The sequence below is a fragment of the Corvus moneduloides genome, chromosome Z (assembly GCF_009650955.1).
Source record: "Corvus moneduloides isolate bCorMon1 chromosome Z, bCorMon1.pri, whole genome shotgun sequence".
NCBI lineage: Eukaryota > Metazoa > Chordata > Aves > Passeriformes > Corvidae > Corvus > Corvus moneduloides.
Genome location: NC_045511.1, coordinates 28,586,627 through 28,612,727, shown reverse-complemented (window position 1 = coordinate 28,612,727; position 26,101 = coordinate 28,586,627). Strand labels below are relative to the sequence as shown.

The following is a 26,101-nucleotide window of genomic DNA, read 5'->3' as shown; positions in this document are numbered from 1 at the left end:
AATCCCTCTGGAACTCTCTTCCTTATTCCAGCCCTGATGTTTCAGCTGAGACAAAAGCTTTTCATACCAAAGCACGGGCAGCTTCACAAGTGGAAAAACTCAGGGACGCCACATTTATCCCCACCCTGCTCATTGCATCACCCGGACCTGCTCTGCCCTCCCCAAGAGGGCCCATGGCATGGACTGTTTTGCTGTCAGCATGCATGGAGCCACAGGTGGTGCAGGAGAAGAGAGGAAACATGGGTGGTGTATCTGTTTGACAGAGGGCATTACTGGGACACAGGCAGGAGGGTGACTACATTACCTGAGTGTACTGCTCCAGGAGTATGGCTGCCTCTGCATGCTTTCTCTGTTCAACCAGTTTTCCTACCAGAAAAAGTGGAGTTTCAGCTTTTAAGAAACAGCTGGATTTTGTGCCACAAAAATACAAAGTAGAGGAAAATCCCACTCACTAAGACACTTTCTATCTGCTCACGCATGTACTCAATTGCTAAATTAAAATTGTGATTTAAAAGGGGCACCATGTAAAACCATTAAAGGCATGAAGGATTTAAATCATATTAAGTGACAGGAAAAGCAAATACTGGAGTATCCAACTCTGGAAGACTAGCCTTCCAGAAGCCATATTCCCTCTGTGTTAAGTGGCCCTTCACAAACTCCACCTCTGAGTAAGGCTGAATTCAGGACAATGCTCCATTTCTCTTGCTGAAATAGGTGAAATTTCTCTTGTTGAAATATTTACCAGGTCCACAACACATCTCAGGTCTGATATGTGCTAGTGAGCACAAATTCTGTGACCAGCTACCTTTTTCTCCTTAGGACAGCACACAGCTTTACATGTACCAGCTGGTCCTAGCTGCTAGCTGGCTTCAAGGAGAAAACAAGATGCAGCTCCAAATTATCCAACAGCCTTTAAGGTTGGTGAATAGGCACAGTGCTTGCACCAATTAATGCCTAGAGGCCTCAGTAATGTCAGACACTTCAGTGCATGTCCATTCCTGGAGGTTAACCAACGGGGCAATTTGGAAGAGCAGTCTGGCAACCAGCTGCAAGGGGACAAGGCAAGAAGCAGTCAGCACTGGGCAGCAGCCAAGGCCACAGCTTGCTTGGCAGCTCCTGTGTTGCCTACCAATTCAGCTTCAACATCTTTTGGTTCCTTTGGGAAACAAAGGTCATGTCCAAATGCACAAACCCTTGGGGAAACATTGGATCTTTGTTCTCACTTAAGAAAAACGCTGCTGAATACTGAGGTTTTCATTGCATTTTAGGAAAAACCAAAGTGAACCATAAATAACAGCAGCCACTCCTGCTCTGCACATTTCCATCTCTTCAAGGCCTACCTGCCATGCTCCGTGCCAGGCTGGACAGCTTATCCTTTGTGTAGCCAAGCCGTGATGCCATGCACAGGGCTTGCTGCCAGCTGCCACTGCTCTGAAAAGCACCAAGTGCTTTTGCAAAGATTCCAGCACGAGCAAGTATCAATGCAGCCTGTTCATACAGCTGCTTCTGAATCAAGTACTCCCCATATGCATCACTGATATCCTGAAAGAAAGGGACAAAAAAAAATTAAAAAAAATTACTAACATCAGTAGCAGTCCTCCATTAGTAAAAATTAACATCAACATCTCATCAACAAAAGCCTACTATCCAACTTCTACAAGGAGTTTCTAGGCACAAAGTTTCAACCCCATTTCAAACTGTATCAAGCTAAGGGCTGATGATCAGCACACGGAGACACTTCACAAAGCTACAGCAAATGACACAGGGAGGTACCTAACTCTCCAAACCAAATGCTGGGTAAACTAGATACTGCAGGAAACCAGACCCTTCCTCCCCACCCACATGAACAGTTTTTGTTAGAATGTCTCTCTGAACCAACCTACTTTAGGAAACTGTGGCACAAGGGAACATGCGAGCCCTGTAACTCTATAGGCACAGGCTACTCAAAGCTCACTATCTCCATGAAGAAGGGGCAAGTGGATTTGACTGGAAGGATACAGGGGGAATAATAAAACACTCCCAATGAGTCATTTGGAAACAGACCTCCCTCATGAGTACAGACTCCTTTCTGCTTTCACTGTGTTGCAAACAGATCGATTTTCTCTATTTCCCCCCTCACTCAACTCCTCCTTGTACAAAGGCTTGTGTGCTGTGTATTTACAATATCTACATTAGATTACATTTAGATTTACGTTTTATCTCAACCTTGGACAAGCTAAAGTTCTTCAGTACTACTGAAACCAATAAGGGACACTAGGTACTAGGAAACAGCACATCTAAAAGCATCCAAGCTCTCCAGCACTTTTCAGAATACTTTAAGGATAACAAATTGTTCCCACACAATCTGCAAGCCACACAGAGGTCAAGACAGGAAGAAGTCTTTCTGAGGTTATGGGAGTTATTCAGCACACTCCAAGACAGTGCAGCAGAAGAAACAGGACTTCCAGGTGCTCTCTGAGTCACAGGACTGAAGGAATAACAACCATTGATGACCAGGCCCGCAGGGTTAGTGCTGAGTGAGAGTCATTCCAGCCCTTACCTCAGAGGAGGGTCTCAGACAACACTGCAATAGCAATGACCTACAGAACTTGAACACCAGGAACTGCGGCTTCATTCCTGCCCTCATGCAAGGTGCTGAGGGTATCTGAACACATGCATAAAGGAATAAAAACCTTTGACACTGCACTGTCACGAGCTTACGCACCTTGTACTCCTGAGTGCTAGAAGGGTACAGTTTCAAGGCCTCAGAATATAGATTCTGATCCTTCACCAAGTTCAGAAATTCAGAGAAGTGTTCAGGACCTGCAGAAATAATTTAGTTTTTTTAAAAATAAAAGAGAAAGTACATGGCCCTCCCAGCTCCCAGACAGTCTGGGTTCACACCATCAAGAAGCAACTAGAGGTGCGTGGGTGAAACAGCACCCATTCTACTACTGTAAAATCAAGGCATTCACTTCTTTGAGGTTTGCTCCGCTTTTGCCAGAGATATTAACCAAGGACAAATTACTTAAACAGGAACAACATGAGACTTCATGTACTTCATGACCACAGAGCAGTAAACGTTTCTTTCTCCCTGCACCAAGCTACAGTACAAAAAGCACGTAGTAGAAGATCACCAGACATTACCAAATGGGAAGATAGTCTTGCACAATCCTTCTCTTTCTTCAGCTATTTCCCCCCAGAGCATCTCCAAAATGGAAATGTTACACTGCAGAAATCCGCCTTAGGACACCTACCACATTTGCTGAGGTGGCCAAGAGCTTTTGTGTATCTCTTCAAGTGTCTGTCTATTGTGTATCGCTGATAATTGGTTTCCATTTTCTGGAGGGCATTTAAGAAGGGCAAGTATTCCTTTGGGTCCTGCAAAGAACAATAAAAACTGCAGTTGAGCTAATCTGCTAAAATCCTTATTTGCACCCATCTTCACCAACACACAGTCCCATTTTGAAAATATATGATAATATGCTAAAAAAAGGCTTTTTTTTTCCAAATGTAAGCCATCTTGAAAAATCGATTTGTGCATATACTGTTGCCAAAAATTACTAACTTAAATTACCAGGCTCCCACATGGACTTCAGCAGTATCTAAAGGCTGGTAACACTTAAAATTCAAGCCTATGTGTCATATCAAATGCTGTTTTCAATTATCTGTGATTACGTATAAATTTGCAGCCAGATCAACTTCCCCACACCAAAGGTCATAAAACCCATTAACATGAATAGGGTGTTCTAACTGATGGGCAGCAGAATTTGCTGTAACATTAGGAAACTCCGAAGATGCAGATGGGCACTTCACATTAAACCCACATGAAGACACATGCTATTATCATGGGCACCACTACACAAGCAAGAATCAAGAGCACAGAACTGAGACTGGAAGGCATGCACTCACAATGCTCCAGATACTAGTGCCTCCCTTCCCCAGAGCTACTTCGCCTTGCTGCTCTAGAAAAGCACTGTTTCACCATGAACACTAATAAATTTCCAAAGCTGTGCTCAGGAAGTACCAAAGGATGCAGAGACATGACATCTTCCCAGCATCAGCCCAAGCACACACAGGGCTCCTGAGAACTGGAATCCTGCCTGGGTAGAGAGCCATTACTAAGAAAACATGCATGCTGATCTGCAGACTCCAAAGAACCTTTGAGAAAGTAAACAAATAAGTTCCTTAGCTGGAACTATAAGCCAAGACCTTTTGAGACTTCTCTGCCACCATGACGACTAAATCAAAGTCGTATGTCCCCAAGGAATAATCATACAATTCATTGACATCCACAAGGAAAAGCAGGTACTTCAGTGCTTCTTCTGCACTCACAGCTTGGACATCTGGCGTAACGCTTTCTGCAACAAGGTAAAGTGGCATATGGTCTGTTACACCACCAGCAGTGGAACCTGCTGTGAGGAAAGGATGCATCATCAAGCACAACCCTGACATCAGAGAGGGACCATCAGACTAACAGCTTGTTCTACCTTGCAGAAGGGTTACTTTGCCTTTACTGGGCAACTTCAAGGACCATCCCAAGCACAGCACTGAGCGTGCAACTGTGACAAGCTAGAAGCATCAGCACAGAATAAAGGCGAAGTTTGCTAGCTTGAGATAGCACGATCCAGAATAAGAACCTCCTATTCCATGCGGAGAGAAGTAGAGCTCCAACTGGAAAGTGAAAACAGGTCCAACTCTGGGGTACCTGCCAGCAAACTTAGGTAAAAGGGTGAGCTGAGGGCATATCTTAACTGATATGCTGCTGTACCTAAACACACAGCTAGTTTCAAGTACATTTCTGTTTTGTGGCTTGCTCCATTAACAGTCACCTTAAAATAATTTTCTTGGTGAACCATGCTAACAATCAAAGTTTTGAGGAACACATTCAGTGCAGTAGCTCAGGGTGCAGCTGCAGCAGAAGCTGCAGGTTGAGCTCTGGGTGGTGAGAGCTCCAGTGTGAACTCCCAACCCCTTGCATAACAAAGGAGACAGAGACCTGTGAGACACTGAGACACAGCAGGAGCTGAGGACCTCCACATTTTTGCAGGGATAGACTATGAAGGTATAGAAGTTCTCAGAGGCCCAGGGGTTCCTTTGTTCAGGGTCCCTCCTCAGAGGCACCAGCTGGACCTCTATTTCGTTACTTAGTTATTGTGCCAAGACTAAGTTAAATTAAGGCTGGGGATGTCTGAGACTCTGCTGTGGGAAAGAAACCTGGGGTTGAGCTGGTAAGGAATCCTGGTCTGAGTGTGGGGGGTGGTCCCAGCTCCAGTGGTGCGAAAGTGACTGCCAGTGTGGCTCCTGGATGGTCAGACAGGGAGGCTTCCTCCTTAATAGTTTTTTTTTTTTCCCCAGACAGCAAAGTTTCCTTAACACAAAGCCCCTGCAAACCACCCATTTTCAAAACTTTTGAGTTCCTGATACAAAACCTCGAAGATCATGGACCTTCTGGAGAGCAATTTCCAGTTCTGGAGGACTCTTTTTTACATGTGCTGTCAGTATCGATAGGCAGTACCTGAAGAAAAGAGAAGTGGTGAATGAAAAAGTGAGATGGCAGAAACACAGCTTATTCCTTTTTTAGCAGTTTGTGGAAGTTCTAGTTTATGTCTTAGTAAACAAAAAAAAAAAAAAAAAAGAAACTGCTCAGGTATTTTGATCCTCCTAAAGGAAGGCAGCAAACATGGGAAAAGAACAGAATATACCAGAAAGGTTTTTCTACTCAGCATGTCTTCCCAAATATGTCACAAAGCTGGAGATGAGTTTTGAGTAGAATGAGCTTCCTTACCATGCCAGCCAGCATGAAGAGGACATACCTCTCTCTGACATTTCAGATAGCTGGACACAGTTTTCCAAATGAAATTTGGCATGAAAATAGCCTTTTTTTATAAAAGGAAAGTTTTCTAGGGTGTAATTTATACTTTCATACCATTCACAGTTACTACTTCAAAATAGGTTTCCCAGCCAAGCAGATACTTTATTTTCTGAAATTGTTTGCTAGAAAGTGTCTAAGTTCTCAGGGCTCAGCAGCTACACACCACCTGTCGCTCCTCTCTCCACTGTTAAATATTAAGCAGCCAATAGTTTAGCACCATTTCACCAGGCACTGTTGTTATCCTATTTTCCCAGCTTTTATTCTTGTCTGGTGTTAATTCATTCAAGGAGGATGGTTACCAAAAAGGTAATCAATCAGGAATATGGAGCTCATCATTTACACAGTAATTCAGTGTCAAATGGAACAGCTGATACCTTTCCAAAGGGCCAGCTGCTTCAGTCAGCAACTCACCAAGATGAAAATCTTGCTCATGTCTCCATTTGCACATGGACTGATCCTAAATTGAGGTTGTATCCCAAACCTTCACAAGCATCCTGCATCTATTATTTTAATTCTGGTAGTAAAATGTTGGTATGTTATCTGTGGAATTATTAGATGTTTCCAGGACAGCATCCTCAGCAGAAGCAAGGCATGGTTTAGCTAGTTTTGTGAAGCACAAGCTCACCTCAGAGAACCTAGAGCAAAGTGACTGATGTGAAGGACAGCTTCACTTCCTGCCAATGACTTATTAGAAATCTCTCTAATGGTTTCTTCACCTACAGTTAACAAAGTGCTCACTTTTGAGGGTCAATGTGTTCCATGGCAGCTCTCATCACGTCACATATGAGGTTTACTTTTTTCTGATCAGGATGCTGGCGTGGATGGGTACTGCTGCTACCATTCAGAGATGGGTACATACTCTTTGTGAAATCTTCTTCTCTAGATAAAAACAGGTAATGTGAATAAGAGCACTGTCCGTCACGTAGCCCAGAACAAAGACAATAAGGTTAAGGAACTCAAATGCATCCAGAAAATAACTACTCATCAGCTGCCATACCAACAGAAAGCTCTCCAAAATCTGTCGGTCCCAACTGATTGCCAGCCAAGAGAGGCATTAAAAAAACACCCCTAAAACTGGTCAAACAGCGACTTCAGTAGCGCAAAAAAATAAGGAAGGCAAGATTTACAAGATACAGCTATCTTCTACTAAATCCACTGTGGATTTATCCACTGAGTAATTCAGAAAAATAAGCCATTTGCTATTATTTCTGGTCAGGTTAAAACTGAAAATCAAACCAAACACCTAAGTGATAGCACCAGTTCCTACACAATTATTTACTTTAGCAAGCTTGAGAAGTCCTGAAATTACCATCATCATAAAGCTTCCTCACTGAGCATTTAAGAAAGAAGTCAGGGGACTTGATTTGAGGATCCAAGCAAGTATCTTGGCCTCAGACTCTAGATATGCAGTGCCATCTTCCTCCTCTTTATAAGGGAACAAAATTTTCTCTGTTCTCATTTACTGCTCTACAGCAAACGAGCAGAAAAGTCAAAGTACTCAGATAACGTACTAATTAGTTGCTGCAAAAATCTAATGGCTGCCTGTAAGCTGGAATTCCCAACAAGACACACTATCCCTGAAACTATTAAGCTTACTCAGGCCTTTATGACTCAACATGCCAGATTTCTGATTCCTTGCACCCACATCAAAGAGTTGCCAATGTTTTGACAAAATAATTTACCACCAATTACATGCATGCTTCCATTTGCAGACTTATACTCACTTCAGTTCTGTGAAAAACAAGTTGATGTAATTTACAGAATCTATCTGCCTGATGAAGGTTTCTGTGTTTTCCAGAAATACCTGAAATGAACAAGAATATTACCACTGTTATTCTAAACACTAAGAACATGTACATCAAGTACAACAGTAAATTCAGAGGCCTTGTCTGAAAGTATAGGATGAAATGCTAAATTGGATCTGTCTGCATGATTATGTTACAGTACAGAACAGCCATCACTGCTGAAAGCAGAATCAAAGCACCACCTACAGTTTTGAGCCCACTGTTCAGTGGTGATGGATTCCAGGGTAGATTAGTATGGCGAACAACACAAGAGAACTGGGGAGACTTGCCTTGGGATTGTGGTCATAGAGAAGATTTAGGTTGATTCGCAGCTTCCTCATACACTGAAAAGCTTCCCTGAACATAAGCCTGGAGAAATGAGTCAAGTGGGACAGTTTACATAGTGGATGAGATGCAATACCCGCAAATAAAGGCAAGTGACTAGAGCTAAGCACAGAACCAGGTGGAAGAGAACAGCCTACACAATAAGCTGTGTAGACTGCCTTCCACAAAAATGCGCAAGGTCAGTACTGTTCATTGCTGCCCCCTGCAGTGGGACACACCAGCATGCAAGGTTGATGAAGCAATACAGAACTTATATTATTTTTACTTCCATTAAAAGAGAGTGTTACATTTTGGATCAATTTCCCTTTCAGAAAATTTAACTGTAAATGAATTCAGTAAAAAATGGAAAACAGCTAGCTTAATCCTGAAGTGACTGAGATGTCTGGAGAATGGAGCAGATGAAGATTTCTCCCACCCACCCAATCTCAGAACACACAGTAAGCCCTTCGGTGGGGAAGTGAGAAGCACCTGGCACTGCTGAAAGCTAGACTTCTAGGTGGTCACCCCAGAAACAGTTTTGTTCCCCCTAACACGGGCAATTCCTCTTAGTTTAGCTTCCCTCTCTTTTCCAGGTCAGTCAACCTCTAACAATTCAGACTGGTGGAGGGAAGACAAGAATACACCAGTGCCATCTACCTGTCCAGCCACTTCCGAATCTGGGCAAGAACCAGAGCACGGTGATGAATGGTCTCCAAATTTCCTCTTGGCATCTATAACACAAGATCCACACAATCACTTACTTGTAGTTACTCTGCCTACATTGTAGACAAAGTGGCCAATTTCTTAGGCCTGTCTGCTACTTGCAAGCACATGGGCCTCGTTGCCCACTCGAGGACGTGCAATTTCAACAACTGTGGAAAAATATCTGGAAATATATTCTCTCAGTTCAGAAACATTCCTTCCTCAGAACGCTGGACTCTACCCGACCAAGCACGACCCGGAGCAATCCTATCAAGTTTTCATGTTAGTCCTGCTCTGAGGAGGATGTTGAGCTCCACACTTCCAAAAGTGCCTCTCAAACGACATCATTCTCCATTCTGTGAATCTCTGCCAGCTCTGAAGAGTGAGCTCAGCAAAAAACTAAGTGCCAAGGCTAAGGGAGGGCTGCTAGTAAGTACTAGGAAGTGAGTCTTGAGATTCATGGGGAGAAACCACAATACTAGCACTGCACTACCTCAGCCATTAGGAACTTGAATAGTCCTTCCCAGTTCTGCACTGGGTATCTCTCTGCCTATACTGAACCTAACTCCCACTGGCATGCTCAAAATCCCTCTGCATCCAGCCGGGCAGCTGGAGATTTGTGAGGTGGTGTGCTGCAGCACTAGAGGGCATCAGCTTTGTAGCACGGCACACACTGTTTGCAGGATGGCCAGCAACCCACTGTGACAGGCCCCTGTACACCCTGAAAGCAGATGCCAGCAGACATGGGCAGAGCACTGACCTGCAGCACCACCTTTGTGTCCTGGGGAACAACGGTGACGATACGTGAGCCTCGCTCCACCTTGCGCAGGGTCTCACTGTTGGGTGCAGCAGCACTGCTCAGGCCAGCCTGGAGGGCTGAAGACAACATTTATCAGCACACATGGCACATGCAGCACAGTGCCCCAGTAAGGACCTCCTATGTTGCAGGAGCCCGGCAACGTTGTACTAGACCAACCAAGCCACCAATACAGCAGCGATCTTCAGCAATTCCGGACAGGATGAGAACTTGCTCAGTGCTAGTCACTGTTGTACCTGTACACAAAGCAGAGGTGTGTCCTCTGTACAACAGGATGACAGAACTCAACAGACCAGGCAAGAGTAGCACTAAAACATGTAGAGGACCAGTAAGCTGTCATTCTGCCTCTACCAAGGTCATCACACTTCTCATAGCCAGGCACCACCAGAAACTCTTTCTACAGTGATCCCCTCTCTACCACACATCCTCAAATAGCACAGACTTCTTCTTTTGGACATGGAGGGAAGGGAGAGAATGCAGGGCTAGGCTGTTGAAAACAGTGTAAGGGTCAACTACACCACAAATTCTCTTTCCTGTAAAAAGCACGTGATATATAGTCAGTTTCTTGAGCTCCTTGCTTTTTGGTAGGTTTCTGAAAGCAGCTCTCTTATTCTCGTCTCTTAAACAGTTCCTCTGAGGAACCCAAACACAGCAGGTTTGGATGTGAAAAATGGGGACATCTTGTGCTTCCAAGACAAATGCTAAGAGTTACCAGCAGCAGGCAGCCATTGCTGATATTTACCTTTCACTGATAAGTTCTTCAAGCAGAAGCACTGACAGGTGTGGGAGTTGGTTGTCACCAACAAAAACTCGTTGTATGTTGCGAATGATGTGATGTTAGAAGCAACCTGTAAAAAAATGAAGTTTATCACAGTTTAGACCAGAATAGGAAAGCTGCCTTTGGCAGAGGAAAAGGGGATGGAATGAGGAGCAAAAGCTTTGTACCTCAATATCATTAACAAAAAACCGGCATCGATCTGTGAGGCCCAAGATCACCTCCTGTAATTAAAATGATGACAACTATGAGCTATCAGCATCAAAACCTCCAGTATTTCACAACACTGATAAGTTGATTGAAGTACCTTACAATTAGGTACCAAGTACCTCATGTGAATTACTTAAGAGAAGCTGGACAGCAAGTCATCCAACCTCTCTTCCAGGAGTGCTTAAACTTAAGCATCTTTAAACACTGCTGGCTGAAAATCCAGCTTGGCCTAACCTGTAACTGCACAGTCACAAAATGGAAGCAGAAGCCACATTAGAAATCTAGGTTTTTCTATTCCAGCAGCACTTGGTCTAGGATACCAGAGGAAAAGGACCACTACAGAGCAGAGCAAGGCAGGTTCTTACAGCTGGATGCACACTGAAGAACAGAAACCTCTCAAATATCAGCAAAACATCTAGTCATTCTTTAAGCTGTTGTAACTATCAAGAAACCATCTCCAATAGGAAAAACCAGTAGTAGGAGATCTGCAGTAACTCAGTGCAGACATACTGGCTAATAGGTTAAGTTCATATAAAACAAAGCAAAATGGTCCTTTCAAAAAGAGCATGGCAGTAACTGCTAGAAATTTCCAATATGAAATTTCTCACTCTTTAATGAAATTACTCATTTTATTCATAGAATGGGGTGACTGGGTGTTAACTGCAATCCACCAGAAATGCTCTAGAAGGCAAGAGAAGATAAGCTCTCAGCTCTGCATAGGACCTTATGAAGAACATCACGAACAAGTATCATTGGGCCCTGGGCAGAGGACCACGGCGTACTTTTGACACAGAGAACAACTGAGGAGGGAATTTAATCTGCTCACAGTCTCACTTACTTCATCACTGATCCTCGTGATGGAAATCTGCACACAACGGTAGGGGAACTGAACAGCAGAGCCACTGCTGCTCTGCCAGGGCTCAAGGACTGGAGTAGAAGCCTCTAAGGAGCAAAGAAGATCTAATTGTTTTCCAACCAATCAAAAACTCAGACATTAAAACATATCTCAAAAAAACTGGAACTGGGAATAAGCTACACTATCTGACAGAGGGGAGGAATGCTGGCACAGAAGTCCAGGATGCAGTGGACAAGAAGGTGGTAACTTCTAGGGGCTCAGTAGTGCCTTTACTCCACCGTGGAATGAGAGAGAAGTACTATGGATGTGGCAGTCAGTCAGCACTGAACTTTGTGGGTGTACATATGTGCATTAACATATGTATGTGTATACATATAAAGTTACTGTTCATTGAATTCTGATACAAATCACTAATTTTGGCCCATTTCTGGGAGCAGAGGAAACGTGAAACACAGCACCAACTATTCAGCAAGAGTCACTCAAGTCGCTGAAAGTCAAATAATCTCATTAAACCTTTTAAGAAATATGTAATAACTACACCTAAGACCGGGTACTGTAACATGACCCAGCTTACCCCACAGGTATTTTAGGATCCGTCTATCAGTCAGCTGCAGAGCTACAGTTTTGGTCACTGGGCTGCTGTACAGGCTGATCACTTCTCCATCTACAGGCACTGACAAGCTGACATAAGACAGAAAACACAGAACATCAGTCACAGCAGATACACTGAACACCTTGTTCCTGCCCTTCTTGTAGCCAGATGAAAAGATGCAGATCTCCAGCACGGACATACTTCGCTCATGTAAGGATCTTCTGCAGTCTTCTCACACCTGTGTCAGCTGACAGTGGCACCAGAGAGCACCAGCAACTCCAGCCAACAGGCATTTGCCTAACTGTGCTGGTCACTGTCTGCACTGCAGCACTCCGCAAACACATGCCTTTTTCTGTTCTACAGTTCATATGCAAATCATTCTGTCTTTGCAGTGTAAGTGCTGCAGAAAGCTCCCCAATCTCTTTGGGAACCGTATTTCTGTACCCCAGGTGGCTTTCTTTCATGTCTGGTTTTAGCTCAACTAGCCCCACAAAGACCAGCAGGTGAGGAGGAGAAGGATGAGGAGGAGAAGGAGGAGGACAGAAGTTTCAATGGCTACTGATCCCCTTCTGGACCTTGATAATGGTGGGCAAAGAATGGAGGAATTCAGTATCATGTGCTATCCCCGCTCCCGCAAGGGCCTCAAATTCCAAGGAACAGAGCCATCCTGTACTGATACATGTTTAGCATGCACCCTTGCCAGGCCAGGTGTAGGCATTAGGACTACAGGCAAGCGCTGACCAGTAGCCAGCCTCATGAGCTGTTTGGTTCTCCTGCAGGAAGACAGCCAAATTCCTTAAACCACGGCCTGAGGCTGCATGTCTATTAAAAGACTTAACTCCTTCTAGGCACTGTCCAAAAGCGTTCTCAGACTTCAGCCACAACTGACAGATCTCTAGTACCGTAAATTCAGGCACTCTTCTTCAGCTCCAGCCACATGAGGCACTGCAGTCAGATGGTGAAGGACAGACTGAGCAGCATGCTGACCTTGACCAACAACCAGGAAGGTGTCATCTGGCAGCCAGGTGAGAAATCGGAGCCCCAGAGGATTCATCACTTCATTGCTGCCACTGCTCACATCAACTCTGTCACAAAGTAAAAGAGGTTGGGACACAAATAGAACCTGATTTCAGTAGGCCACCTCACTAGAGAGGCAAAGGACTTCCTAAGCACAGCCCAGCTATTAAGATATACAGCATGGCTAGGAGGGCTCCAGTGCAGAAACACAGACACCCAAAGCATGAATCCTGCTGCAGGCTAGACTGGAGATAAAGGATGAGACCTAGGAAGTTCCATCTGTTTTCCCTAGGTGGTACTGCTTCCATGGCAAATACCTCTAGGAACAAAGACAGAGAGCATGGTGGGATTTTTAACCTCGTCACTGTCTCTGCCATGCAAGCAGCTCTGTTGCTCTGTATGCCATCATCATGGGCCTCGGCGCTGCACCATCATTCCTCTGTGCTCCTGCTCCCAGAGCCAAAGTGCTGCACCAGGCACAGGAAGGGATATCTCAGTGCTGTCACTGACAGTCACTGGTTCTGCCAGATAGAGACCTCAGTAAAGGGCACTTCTCAGCACTACTTGCAGACACAGTGTGAACAAAATGAAACCATGTTATCTGACAGCCTTCTAATAATCTTGAGAAAAGTGGTCAGAGCCTCTAAAGCATCCAGCCAGGTACAACCCTCTTCTCCCCTCTACAGCTGTACTAGTTCTGCATTACCTGTAGGTTTTATCCAGGTATGGTGTTTCCACAGCTGCTCTAAACCCATTTCCTCCTACAGCTCCAAAATTGACAGTAGGGTCATTTACTGTACTCTGTCCTAGCAAACGCAAAGAAGAACAATGCAGAGTTTAGAGATCTTCCCAACAGAGCCCCTTCCATCTTCAAACTTATCAAAAAGTAGATGCTACATGAAACTATTAAAAAAGTCAGACGATGCTATCCCTACTTGTACAGCTAAAATGTAATTCTCATTAACACTCGCTCTGAGGAAGACAGTCACATTCCAACACTGCAGTACAAAACAGCTGTTTTCTCACAACATGCTGTATATAAAACTGCTCTGGGAAGTGCTGGGTGCCCAAACAGATTCTCAGACACTTCCCGGTGCCAGTCAGCATCATACCATCAGAGCAGCTTATGCAAAATACCATGTGCTGCAGTCAAGCTGAAGCTAGGCAGGGGAATTATTACCAGCACAATTACATAGTCAAGAGACAAACACTGTCTTCTCATGAAGTCAATGCACCACCAAAATGCTTGTATGTCACTCAGTCTACTGGAAACGAGAGCAGAGCTTGAACTCACACTTAAACCAAGTACGTCTTGTGTAAAGGTTTGAGTGACCACCACCTTACTAGCCCCACACAGTACACAGGGTTTCTTTTAACAAGGTTGCAACATGCTCTCACCGTATCTGTATACAGAGATCCTGTTGTCAGCATCCAGGACAGCCATATCCCCACTATGTTTGGGATCTGTGTGAAATGCAACTTGATTAACTGCCTGTTGGAGCTGGAGCTCATAGGTACACATGGGTGGAGGCACCACAGCATGCTGGAATGCTGTGACAAGCACTTTATCTGTGGAAGAGAAGAAAATCCAAGATGCACACCAGTACAAATGTTAGTGAGGCTCTTTCTGGATTCTTTACTGAAGTAGAAATAATGTTACAGAAAATGGTTGCTGTGCTGCTAGTGGTTATCTTCAGTGAGCCACCCGTGAAGCTTCTATCAATTACATGGATCTCTCCCTAAAAGCTTTGTAGAAACAACAACTAAAAGAAAAACTATCATAATCCCATCCAGCCTGAATACAAAATGCTATACCACCTTTTCTGACCCTGGAGCTGGAAAGCTGCCCCACTGCTTACCTCCATCTATAACAGCCACATTTGCCATATGTTGACTGTTCTCCCCCAGCCCATGGTCTGTGGTCCAATGCCAGTCATAGAAGAGGTAATGCCAGCCCTGGCAGAGTATATGTAGTTTATACAGGTTCTCTCGGTCCCAGAGCAGTGACACCAACTGATTTTCCTCCAAGCTACCAAAGTGTAGACTTTGCTTCAGGTACCAGTGATAGTTCCCTGCGGTCCATAGCTGAACTATAGAGAAACAGATAGTTACTACAGCCTAGTATTTGAGACCCAGCTCAAACTCTCCCTCCCAACCACCACTGCTCTTCCAGGGGTGGGTTAACTGCAACTAAAATAAGAGTCGTAGCCTTCAGTCCACGAGCTGTGTCATACATCACACAGCACAAGAAAACACCACACTGTGAAAAAGTCAGTCCTAGAATTCATTGAGCTACCCTTGGGAGATGGTAAACCCTTGTTTAATGAAGGGCTCACACCTTTAGTATTCCATTTGTACCACTTCCAGTTACAGCAGCCTGGAAGATGCTTTCAGCTCAGGCTGACAACTGGTTCTTCCTCACCAGCTGTGCTGGTTTTGGCTGGGGTAGTTAATTTTATTCACAGTGTCAATTATGGGACTGTGTTTTGGATCTGTGCTGAACACAGGGTGGGTAAGCGATGTTTTAGTTATTGCTGAGCAGGGCTTACAGAGAGCCAAGGTCTTTTTTGCTTTTCGTACTGCCAAGCTAGCAATGAAGTTGGGGGTGCATAGGAGGTCAAGAGGGGACACAGCCAGGACAGGTGACCCCAGCTGACTAAAGGAACCATGTGACATCATGTTCATATATAAGGTGAGGGGAAGAGGGAGGAAGAGGGGGTATTTGGAGTGATGGCATTTTCCTTCCCAAGTAACGGTAGGATATATGAATATGATGGGGCCCTGCTGTCCTGGAGAGGGCTGAACACCTGCCTGCCCATGAGAAGTGGTGGCTTTGCCTTTTATGGCATGTGTGGCTTTTGCCTTCTCATATTAAACTGTTATTATCTCAACCCACAAGTTTTCCAGCTTTTACCTTCCCGATTCTCTCTCCGATCTTGCTGGTGGGGAAGTGGGCAAGAGACTCTGTGGGGCTTGGCTGCTGTCTGTGGTTAAACCATGACACCAGCACAGTGGGCTCAAAGCCACTGGTAAGCCTCCACAGTGTCTCCTAACTTGCAGGTAAGTACCCACTGCTAACCACATTTGCAGTAAAAACTATGAGCCAGAGCCTCATGGGGTGCTCTCACCGTAAGTGTTTGTGTTGGAGTTTTCCACCTTCAGGTCCTCCAGCCATATAGCCAGGATTGTAGAATCTGCATTCCAAAGCATTTCATTAACCTGCAGAAACAAACATGGCTCTTACTGATATTGTTGCTTCCAGATAGTTTACAAGACCAGGAGGTGTTCCTTATCTTCAACAATGAAAGGTGCGTGGGTTAATATAAAAACAGAGCCCTCATGTATCGCAAAGCTCCTGAGAAGGCATCCTGAAAACCCCACAGATGAAGAGGCCACAAAAATGACAGTAGCGTTCTCTTTGCTTCCCCTGACACTGAGAAAGAATCTGCCAAAAGACCTCTCAGCATCCAAGCACAGAAGCTGAAGTAATGCCCTAGCAATACCTTCTCACTTACTTGGGACAATGTGAGTATATAACCTCACTCTTGCAATGGCTGACCTGCTGAAAAGTACTTTTGAATCATTTGCCTGGTAGAAAGTAAACAGAGCCCAGAAACACCCATGGGCTACAATCATCATGCACTACATGTCTTTGTACTATGGGCATGCAGAGGGCATTGCATCTTCTCCACAGGCTTCTTCATTGTTCTCTTTTCAGGTCACTTCCTCCATTAGGACAAGCACGAAGTATTAGGTTAAAGCCTCTCCCTAGACTCTGGAAAAGATCTAGCCCTTTTCTCCATTACATCAAAGAAGCCCAGACAAAGAACTTACTTTGACCTGCCCTTTCTGGAAAGGGAGGGTGAACTCTCCATGAAGAAGACCATTCTTTTCCAAAAAAACCACATCATGTCTGTTGGGTTTTTCCTGTGTAGATGCTATCAGGTTTCCTGAAGGCCTTAAAAAAGACCCAAATGAGAAGTCATTATTCACACAGTCACTAACTGTCATCTTAGACCCCAGTCATCCCACATTTTTTCCAGTGACATGAAGAAAAAGGCAGAGGATGTGTTTTCCTCAGCGCTGTTCAGAAAAAGTCATACATAGGTCCAGCACAGATCAGAGCTCATGATATCTACAGGTGACCAAATAAATGCCAGCACTAGGAAAGGAACCTGTAATATTCCTTTTTATACAGTTGAGCCCAAACCCACTTGACACTGACCATATGCAGAGAATCTAACCCTTCTTCCCACTTGCAATTCAAGTATTTTCAGGGTTTAAAGGCCTACTCTTCCTCATGCTGAATCAGAAGGCAGCTTTCTCAAGTTTTGGGAAAAATCAACAAAAAACTGAAGAAATGAAAATGATGTTGATCAAAGACTGTGACCAGGGAATAAAAAGCAACACTGCTGTCAGCATGCAGACTGCTGTACTACTCACTTCCAGGACAGTGCTTGTTCTAATCCGGAGATAGGCTCACTTGTTGACTGCAGCACAAGCTCTCTGCTCCACACCCGGACCTTCCGGGCACCTACAGGTTGAGAGACCAATGACACAAAGGTCTAAGAACACACTGGGAAGAGACTTTCCTAATTTTATGAGGGTAGAAGAGCAAATTTTGATGCACATGTATAAAAAGGAGATTCCTTGTGTACACCTTAAGGGCTAACAACTTGTTCTGTCTCAGGCAGTTCTCCCTTCAGTAACCAAGTGACTGAAGGAACTGTGTTAGGAATTTCAATCTGATGTAATTCAGTCATAGTCATTTCCCCCTCTAGCTTTCACCATGGGAATGTTAGAATCTTCCTATAAATTTATGATCCTCCCTAATCTGTAGTACTGAAGGTAAAAACCCAAACTTGTGGAAGAGCTGTGAGGTTTGGTGCAGTTCAATATGTTGACCAATACATTTGAACTCCTCAAAAAGTAGTATTTATCATGGAAAACATCAGTTGCAGTCTTAGAAGTAATGCATATGCTTATTACCTCTTTGACTTCAGGGCATAACCAAGGGAAAAGTATTACCAGTATTTTTAAAAAAGTGTGCAAGGCTAAACTCTAGTATAAGGGACAGTGGTTATATGAACCCAAACACATTCATCCATTCAGCATTGAGAGCCTATCGGGTATTCCTTAAAACTTGAGCAGGTGAAAGAAGCAGTTCAGACAGTATCTACAAAGGAGTAATCCCTCCTGGCATCTCACTGAACTGAAAACCAAACTGCAAAGAAGGTATTCAAAATACTGTATCTATAATATGGCTCTGAGAACATGAGAGCAAAGGGCAATTAAATAGCTTAACTCACTCTTGCTTTAAGTGGCCGACAGACCACAAACAGTTCTTGCCTTACCTAGATTCTGCTTAAGAAGCCCTTTACACACGTTGGTATTGCAAAGAAGTTTGGTGCCATACCTGTCTCTGGACAGACAGCACTCACTGCAACGAACTGCCCATCTCCTCTCCACGTCACCCGAGGCCTGCCATCATCCCAGGCTGGTGTAGGTAACACTTCCTGAAGTCACACAGAAGAAAGTTGCATCAAAGCTTGGGAAGGCAACTGCGGTCTTTGTCTAAATAGACTGCTCTTTGAAGAGCCTTAGCATGAAATCCGTCCATTAAGAAGTGTCAAGGCTAGTAAGTTAAAAACTCATTATTCAAAATGTTGTTTCAGGAAATACTAGAATTAAAACTATCTAATTCAATCTGCTCCTCCTCCAAGTGCATATGACTATCTCTTCACATGATCACACCCTATCCTTCCCATGCACCCGGGTCTTTACTTATAGACCAGCAATGCATAAGCTGGACACAGAGTGAATTGAGATTGGTTCAGGATTGATGCTGGAATGCTTGCAAATCTTATTTTGAGCTCTGTTTGAAAAGCAGTAAGTACTCCCTGCTGCTTTCTTGAATTAGAAGGAAGATAAAAATGCATGATTTCAGACAACACAGACAGAAGCCGCCCATGAAGAGAACTACTAGAAAGCTGGTAGCAAATTGGCACCGCAGGAATAATAGAAACTCTCTTTATACGTGTTTTGCCTGAGAGAGCATTGGCTTGACACAAAAAAAGCAGTATAATACCGTCTGTTTGCGATGTGCTGCCTGTTTCCCTTCTGATCCATGGAACTGCGTCTCCTTTTTACCCCAGCCAAGAGCAATAAACTTTCCTGAAGAAGAAATAATCCTTGTAGTGGAAGATTCACAGAGAATACCTTAACTACTGTGCACTTTGTACACAATCACAGCTTCAAGCAACCCGTACATTCTCCCAAAATTTTATTCTAAAAACCCACAGGGAAGTTACGTTGCCCAGAAAGTACTTTGGTACATGGAACTTACTTGAATTTATTCTGACAAGTAACAATATTGACTTTCCCCTTCAGCTGTCCAGCAACACTACAGTCTAATTAAATGTCTCCTAGGGCCTCAAAGTGCTCAGCTCCATTTCCTTACTTTCCACATGCTTACAACATATCAATTACATCAGCTAGGGCAACTTCATTTCAGTGCACCTCTCACCTTCTCCAAACTCATCTTGGTGGATTTGCTTCTCCGTAATTGGTTCAAAATCCCTTGTCATCATGATGAGTGTTTGCTGACCTGCAAGGCAGATATTAAATACAGAATTGGTAATGGTATCTGCAGCAAATAAAAACGCACGTGTTCCCCTGTGTGCTCCTGTTGTTCTGTCATGTACCTAAATACAGAAAACATGCACTAGAGAGAACATACCCTTCAAAGCATGAAACCTCGAACTGGAACAGAACACTTGCAAGTTTTTCTCCTCAAAAATATGCTTCCTGGCCTAAGATTAGTAATTTTTTTTCACCTTCCAAACAAGTACCTGGTACCTTTTCTCTTGAGATATGAAGGACAAGAAGGCGACTGGGAACAGTCACTATGGATTTATGAAGAGGAAATCATACCATCCTGATAACCTCCTACAATGGGATAACCACCTTGTGGATATGGGGAGAACAATGGATTTAATTTATCCTGACTCTAATAAAGCTTTTGATGCTGTGTGCCACAACACCATCATAGACAAACCCATGAAGTATGGGATAGATAAAACCACAGTGAAAACCAGATGAACTGCCAAGCTCAAAAGCTTGCCAGCACTGTCAAAAAGTGCAGCTTGAGGTCAGTCACTGGCATGCCTCTGAACACTAGGGGCAATGATTAACATCTTCCTCAATGACCTGGAGCATGGGACCCTCAGCAAGTTTGTAGATGACACAGAACTGGGAGAAGCAGCAAGTAACAGCAAAAGGTTGTGCTGCTGTCCACAAGGACCTCGTCATGCAGGCAAGATGGGCTATCCAGAACTTCATAAAGCTCAACAAGAAAAAAGTCATATCCTGCATATGGAAAATAATAATCTCAAGCACTAAGACAGACTGAGAACCAAGTGTCTGGAGAGCAGCTTGGCAAAAATATAAACTATGTTTCCTGGGGCACCAAGTTGAACTAGGTGGCAGTATGCCCTGCTGCACAGGTGGACAACAGCAACCTGCCTGCATGAGGAGTGCTGCCAGCAGGTTGTGGGAAGTGATCTTGCTCCTCTACTCAGGGCTGCTGAGACACATGTGGAATGCTGACTCGATTTTTGGGCTTCCCAGTACAAAACAGACGAGGACATGCTGGAATGAGACTTGCAAAGGGTCACAACAATGATTAAGGTCTTGAAAAATCTGTCACATGAGTGGAGGCTGAGACAAGCCAGACTGCTCTGGAGAGAAGGCTCCACGGGAATCTCATCAGTGTGTGTTATATTATTTACAGGGAGGTGGGGTACAGTAAAGAAGACACAGCCATGCTGTTTGTAGTGCTGAGGGACAGCACAAGAGGCAATGGGCACAAACTGAATCACAGAAAATTCCCTTTAAACCTAAGAAAAGGTTTTTTTTACTCTGACGACAATTACAGATAGGAACAGGATGTCCACAGGGGCTGTGGGGTCTGAAACCTAACTGGGCACAACCCCCACAACTTGCTCTAGGTAACATGCTTTGAGCAAGGTGATTGGAATAGGTGATCTCCAGAGTTTCCTTTCAACCCCAAGCACTCCATAATTCTGTGTTGTCTGAGGCTAATTTAATTTTCTAGGTGAGTCACACCTGTAGCTAATCTGGGCCTGCGACACATGTATTTCCTACCAAAGGCCAAGAAACAGTTTTTGTTACTAAGAAATCAAATGGTGATATAAAGAAGTATTTATGTTTTTGAGGCAAGATCAAATATACTCCCCAGGAAGATTTTAAGGACTCATAACTCTTCTACAAAACAGCTTTTTGGGCCTAACCAATTTCTGCTTGGATCTCTGAAGCACCTTATGAATCATGATATGAAATCTAATGTATAGGATCTGACAGAGTTTTTTCCACTTTAAGTCCTAGCCCCAGTTTCATAACTTTTTCTTCTTGTCTCTCACTCTTAGTTGTTTGGTGCTTTGGCCATAGTGAGTTTCATTCCTACAGGCAGAAAGCTTACAGGCTGTTGTTGATACCTGTTGCAAGCAAAACAAGCTCTTGGTCAGGACTCCAGCTCATGACACTCAGACCGCTGTCCACACTTCCAACACATTCCACCTGTAAGACCAAAATAAGATCACAGAAATGCAGGAACATGAGTGCAGCACTATCCCAGCACAAATGCAAACAGCCACGAAGGCAAAAGAAAATTGCCTCCTGCTTAAAAAAGTCAAAAGCCTAACTTCACACTTTGTGTTGAACAAAACAAAAGAAACATTTCTGACTAAAATTGGTTCCAGAATGTTTATGAGTGAGAGCCCAGGTAATGTAGAGTCTAGCACATTCTACCATACACGGTTTTAGAAAGAGCTTTATTCTGCAACTCCCAGTCTTATGTCAGCAACGTATAGTGTCAATACTAGTATTGTCTGAAAGGGCCTGTGATTACATTGGTAAATATTCTTCAGTCACAAAACACAGACATAATGATTCTTACCTAGAGAATTCCAACACACAGTTAAACTCTGATCAGCCTGTGTATGCTGAACGTGACAACTGTATATACCTGCACCAATGTCAAAATTTATGGAAAATTGGGCTAGTTTTACTGGGCCATCATGAGCAAGTAATAGCAGTGGGCAAAGAACCTTTGTTATGCATTGCTATCCTGATTTGCAAAAGGCATAGAACAGAGCAACAAACACACCACTCGTGATAAACAGCAAGATGATGCCATTCAAGGAATTAGGCTTGGATGCCACAATCTTTTCAGGTAAGAAAAGTGGGACTGGGACCAGTCAGCAGAGTAATTATCACTCACATACAGAGGATTTCAGAATAAGCAGAGGAATCTTCCAGACCTCTCTGTTGGTGCCCAGACTGCACCAAAAGACGACAGCCTTAAAACTAGAAAGTAAGCCACAAACCCGCAAAATAAAGAATCTGAGGTTAAACCTATTCTCTGATGCATCTATCACTGCAAAAGAAGTCTCCCATATCACAGGCTTTGTTAATTTCTATTCCTTTATGACATGTAGTAAGCTGCAATAAGGACTCATTTCTCAGATACAGCTAACTGCATATTTAAGTGGTATCTGCAAATCAAGTGCAAACATGAACCAAAACAGACAAGCTGCAAATAACCACAATCTTACAGCTAACCCAGACAGAGCACTGTCATCTCATGCCCACTTAAACCTGCACTGTTGGACTGGTATTGTGGGAGCTGATTCAGATTTCAGAGGGTGCTGTTGTGGTGTTTAAGTGTCTTGCTGAAGATCATATAAATCTGACACTGAGGAAGGAACAGAAAGCAAGTATCTCAGTTTCTGCCATATCTTAAGTCATGTCAACATGTATCAACTGATAACAAAACAGTAGCTACATTGTGAACTATGAATGGATTACTTTATTCTTTACCTAGTCTCAGAAATATCCTGTTTTTGTAATACTTTCTAGCAGATCCTGTACTGCTGGGAGCCCACTGAGCAAATTCAGAGGACCCAGGCTGTGGATAGACAACCCATCATTTCAATTCCAGTTCTTTTTCAGAATATATATTCTGTCTTTAGTCATTCTCAAGGTTCTGACAAAAATCAGCTTGTCTGCCCAGAGAATGGAGACTAGCCATAGCTCAGTATGCAATAAGCATACAAATGGCTCCTAAAGAAATTAGAAGTGTTATTCTTTCCTCTGAACTCCCTCAGTACTGTTGTGTCTTTCCTGCCATGGTACCTGTTTTGTGCTCAAGTTGCACAGTAGGATGTCTCCAGCTGCTGTAGCAACACACACACTCTCCTGCTCTGGAAGATCTTCAACACCCACGATGCAGCCACTTCCATCCTCAGGCAAGAACCCATCCACAGTCAGGGAAACTTCTCTTGACACCTTGATACAGAAAGGTCAATGGCTAACTAATTACACATCACCTCATTGGGATTTTTGCAGAAATAACAGACTAATATCCGTAGGTATATTTCATCCTACTGCAGTTAAACAAAACATTACACAGCAAAAGGGAGTGTGTCAATGGCACCAGAAAAAAGCCAGCTTGCAAGTACTTATCCTCACTTATCCATAGAAAACCATGAAGATCCCTTATGGTAAAAGTGATAGAAGAAAACGAGAAAACTGATATATGGAAACAAACAATACACAGCTTACAATTTGCTGTGGTAATCGTCTTTCAACACCCTTTTCATATTTCACCAGTGTAAACATTAAGAGGTGCAAGGCTAGCTGCTTAAAGAGTCCCACTACTCTCAAGGGGGCATGCACACTTCTAGACACAGCATAAAAACAATTTCTAAGGAAAACCATTTGGATGGTTAAGGTACAGCAATCTTTGAAAATTAAATCCCTGGAAAGCCCCAAAGGTCTTTTACCAGTTAATTTCAGAACTGAATGTACTAAAGGAATTAGATGCCTCAGAATCGCATAGTGAGAAGAAAGCAACCCAGCTCTAACAGGAATTCATGACTCAACAGCACTTTATTACTTTAGCGGTATGTTGGGGTTTTTCTCCCCCTAGAGCAAAGTTTCAAAAACTTCCTCCTGTACTCTTCACTATCTCTTTGCCTGTTTGGTTCTGTTTTGTGAACCTGTCCTGATGCAACTGTTCGCCAGGTCGTGCTTATGAGAAAACCACGCGAGTGACACGTGTCTAACACAGCCACGCTCTTAAAGAAGCAGATTTAGTATTTTAGAAGCACAAGCCTCTTCAGCCACCAAGATCACGGTGCAGCGGCTTCCACGGCACCGTGAGACAGCAGCAAGCGGCGGCGGGGAGGAGCAGGAGGGTCCAAGAGCCCGCAGACACGGCCGCGAAGGGGGACCGCATCAGGAGACAGGCGAATTCCCGGCGAGCACCGGCGCGCTCCCGCTGGCGGAGGCACAAACGCTTCATTCCAGCTTTACAACCATGGCCGACCCCAACACGGCGGCAACCACCAGCACCCTGCCCCGCAGCCGCAGCCGCGGCTCTCACCGAGTCCCCGGCGGAGCGCAGCTCCACAAGCCCGTACTGGGAGCCCACGAGAACCGTGCCGGGCTCGGCGCCGAGGCAGAAGCACTGCGGGGTGCCCGTGGCGGCGGCGGAGCGGCACCCGCCGGCCCGCAGCAGCCGCAGGTTCCTCATGGCGGAGGGAAAGAGCAATGGAGGCCAGGCAGCGCCACCGCCTCACGGCGCCGCCAAGTCCTGCAGCGCGGGCGGGCGGGCGCAGGCGCCGTGCGCCGGTGTCGCTCTGGCGGGGCGGAGCGCGGCCCCTCCTGCCCCTCCTCGGGCCGTGTGGGGAGCGCCGGGCCCGGAGCCGCGGGCGGTTGTGGCTGAGGCGGCAAAATCAGCGCTGCGACTCCTCAACAGCTCAGCTCCCTGTGAGGCTGCACAAAGAATAACAGAATCACCGAGGTTGGAGGAGCGCTTTAAGGTCATCCAGTCCAAGCATCCACTCAGCACTGCCACTGTAACCCTTTCACCACATCACCAGATCCAGATCGAGATGTTTATTAAACACAAGGGATGGGGACTCCCCCACCTCCCAGGGAAAACTATTCCAATGCCTGACCCCCCTGACAGTGATTTTTTTTCTAATATCTGATTCTCCCATGTCTCAGATTAAGGCCATTTCCTCTTGTCCTCTCACTGCAGGCATGGCAGGACAGACTGACCCCCACCTCACTACACCCTCCTTTCAGGAGTTGTAGAGAGCGATGGGGTCGCCCCTAAGCCTCCTCTTCTGGAGACTAAACAACCCCAGCTCCCTCAGCCATTTCTCATATGACATGTTTTTTCTGGTCCTTTCATGAGCTCTGGACATGTCCAGCACATCAATGTTCTTTTTAAAGTGAGGGGCCCAGACTGGACAGTTGTCAATGTGCGGCCTTGCCAGTGCCAGTGTATAAGGTGACAGTGGGAGCAGGATGATTCTTTTGGAACCATTCTAGCACTAACCAGCTGAAGAACTCCAGCTGAGACTTTTAAGGCACTTACAGGCCAGCCTTCACATAGATCAGTGCTGCCCTGATGCCACTGCTTCTGTCACACTCTACCACCTGCCTCCAGGTGTGGCTGAGAGGGAGAAGGTAGTTCAGCCTTCAAGGGGAAGGACTTCATGCAATCACAGTTATAGCCTTCACATTTCCCCCTTTTCCTAGTGGAGCTAGGTTCTATCAGTCAGTACTGATGATCAGTTCAAGAAAGACAAGGAGCTATTGGGAAAGGTCCAGCTGAGGTGACAAAGATAATTTGGGGTCTGGAACTTCTCTCTTGTGAGGAGAGACTGTGGGAGCTGGGCCTGTTTAGTCCAGAGAAGACTGAGAGGGGATCTCATAAAGACATATAAATATCTCACACGCAGGTGCCAAGAGGATTATGCCAGACTCTTTTCAGTTGGGCCCACTGACAGGATGAGGAGCAATGGAAATAAACTAGAACACAAGAAATTTCAGTTCAACAGAAGGAAGAACTTCTTTATGTTGAAGTTGGCAGAACACTGGAAAAGACTGCTCAGGGAGGTTGTGCACTCTCCCTCTCTGGAGACATTAAAATCCTACCATAGTGCATTCTGCTCTAGGTGATCCTCCCTTGGCAAGGAGGGATGGACTAGAGAGTCTCCAGAGATCCCTTCCAACCCTAACAATTCTGTGATGCTCTGTGATTCTATGATCCAGTCTAATGTCCAAATACCAAGA

General features: G+C 44.6%; 1 protein-coding gene across 4 annotated transcripts in view; it reads right to left on the bottom strand.

The window, feature by feature from the left end:
• Positions 1-24,631, bottom strand: part of ELP1 (elongator complex protein 1) — a 37,866-nt gene extending 13,235 nt beyond the window's left edge. Inside the window, exons 1-28 of one of the 4 annotated variants that reach the window (XM_032096982.1) lie at positions 24,399-24,631; positions 23,147-23,299; positions 21,448-21,529; positions 19,458-19,538; positions 19,020-19,105; positions 18,348-18,447; positions 17,375-17,465; positions 16,766-16,889; positions 16,060-16,150; positions 14,791-15,021; positions 14,330-14,500; positions 13,638-13,737; positions 12,817-12,999; positions 11,897-12,003; positions 11,305-11,408; positions 10,427-10,480; positions 10,224-10,329; positions 9,425-9,540; positions 8,620-8,693; positions 7,929-8,007; positions 7,579-7,658; positions 6,593-6,733; positions 5,412-5,497; positions 4,192-4,340; positions 3,237-3,360; positions 2,705-2,802; positions 1,341-1,542; positions 305-366 (exon numbers count right to left, since the gene is read on the bottom strand). In XM_032096982.1, the coding sequence (XP_031952873.1) occupies positions 305-366; positions 1,341-1,542; positions 2,705-2,802; positions 3,237-3,360; positions 4,192-4,340; positions 5,412-5,497; positions 6,593-6,733; positions 7,579-7,658; positions 7,929-8,007; positions 8,620-8,693; positions 9,425-9,540; positions 10,224-10,329; positions 10,427-10,480; positions 11,305-11,408; positions 11,897-12,003; positions 12,817-12,999; positions 13,638-13,737; positions 14,330-14,500; positions 14,791-15,021; positions 16,060-16,150; positions 16,766-16,889; positions 17,375-17,465; positions 18,348-18,447; positions 19,020-19,105; positions 19,458-19,538; positions 21,448-21,529; positions 23,147-23,299; positions 24,399-24,548 (3,225 nt within the window). In that variant the 5' untranslated portion in view covers positions 24,549-24,631. Of the gene's footprint in view, positions 1-304; positions 367-1,340; positions 1,543-2,704; positions 2,803-3,236; positions 3,361-4,191; positions 4,395-5,411; positions 5,498-6,592; positions 6,734-7,578; positions 7,659-7,928; positions 8,008-8,619; positions 8,694-9,424; positions 9,541-10,223; positions 10,330-10,426; positions 10,481-11,304; positions 11,409-11,896; positions 12,004-12,816; positions 13,000-13,637; positions 13,738-14,329; positions 14,501-14,790; positions 15,022-16,059; positions 16,151-16,765; positions 16,890-17,374; positions 17,466-18,347; positions 18,448-19,019; positions 19,106-19,457; positions 19,539-21,447; positions 21,530-23,146; positions 23,300-24,398 lie in introns of all 4 variants that reach the window. The other 3 variants (XM_032096978.1, XM_032096979.1, XM_032096981.1) reach the window with 3 other exon arrangements.
• Between the last annotated feature and the right edge of the window lie 1,470 nt (positions 24,632-26,101).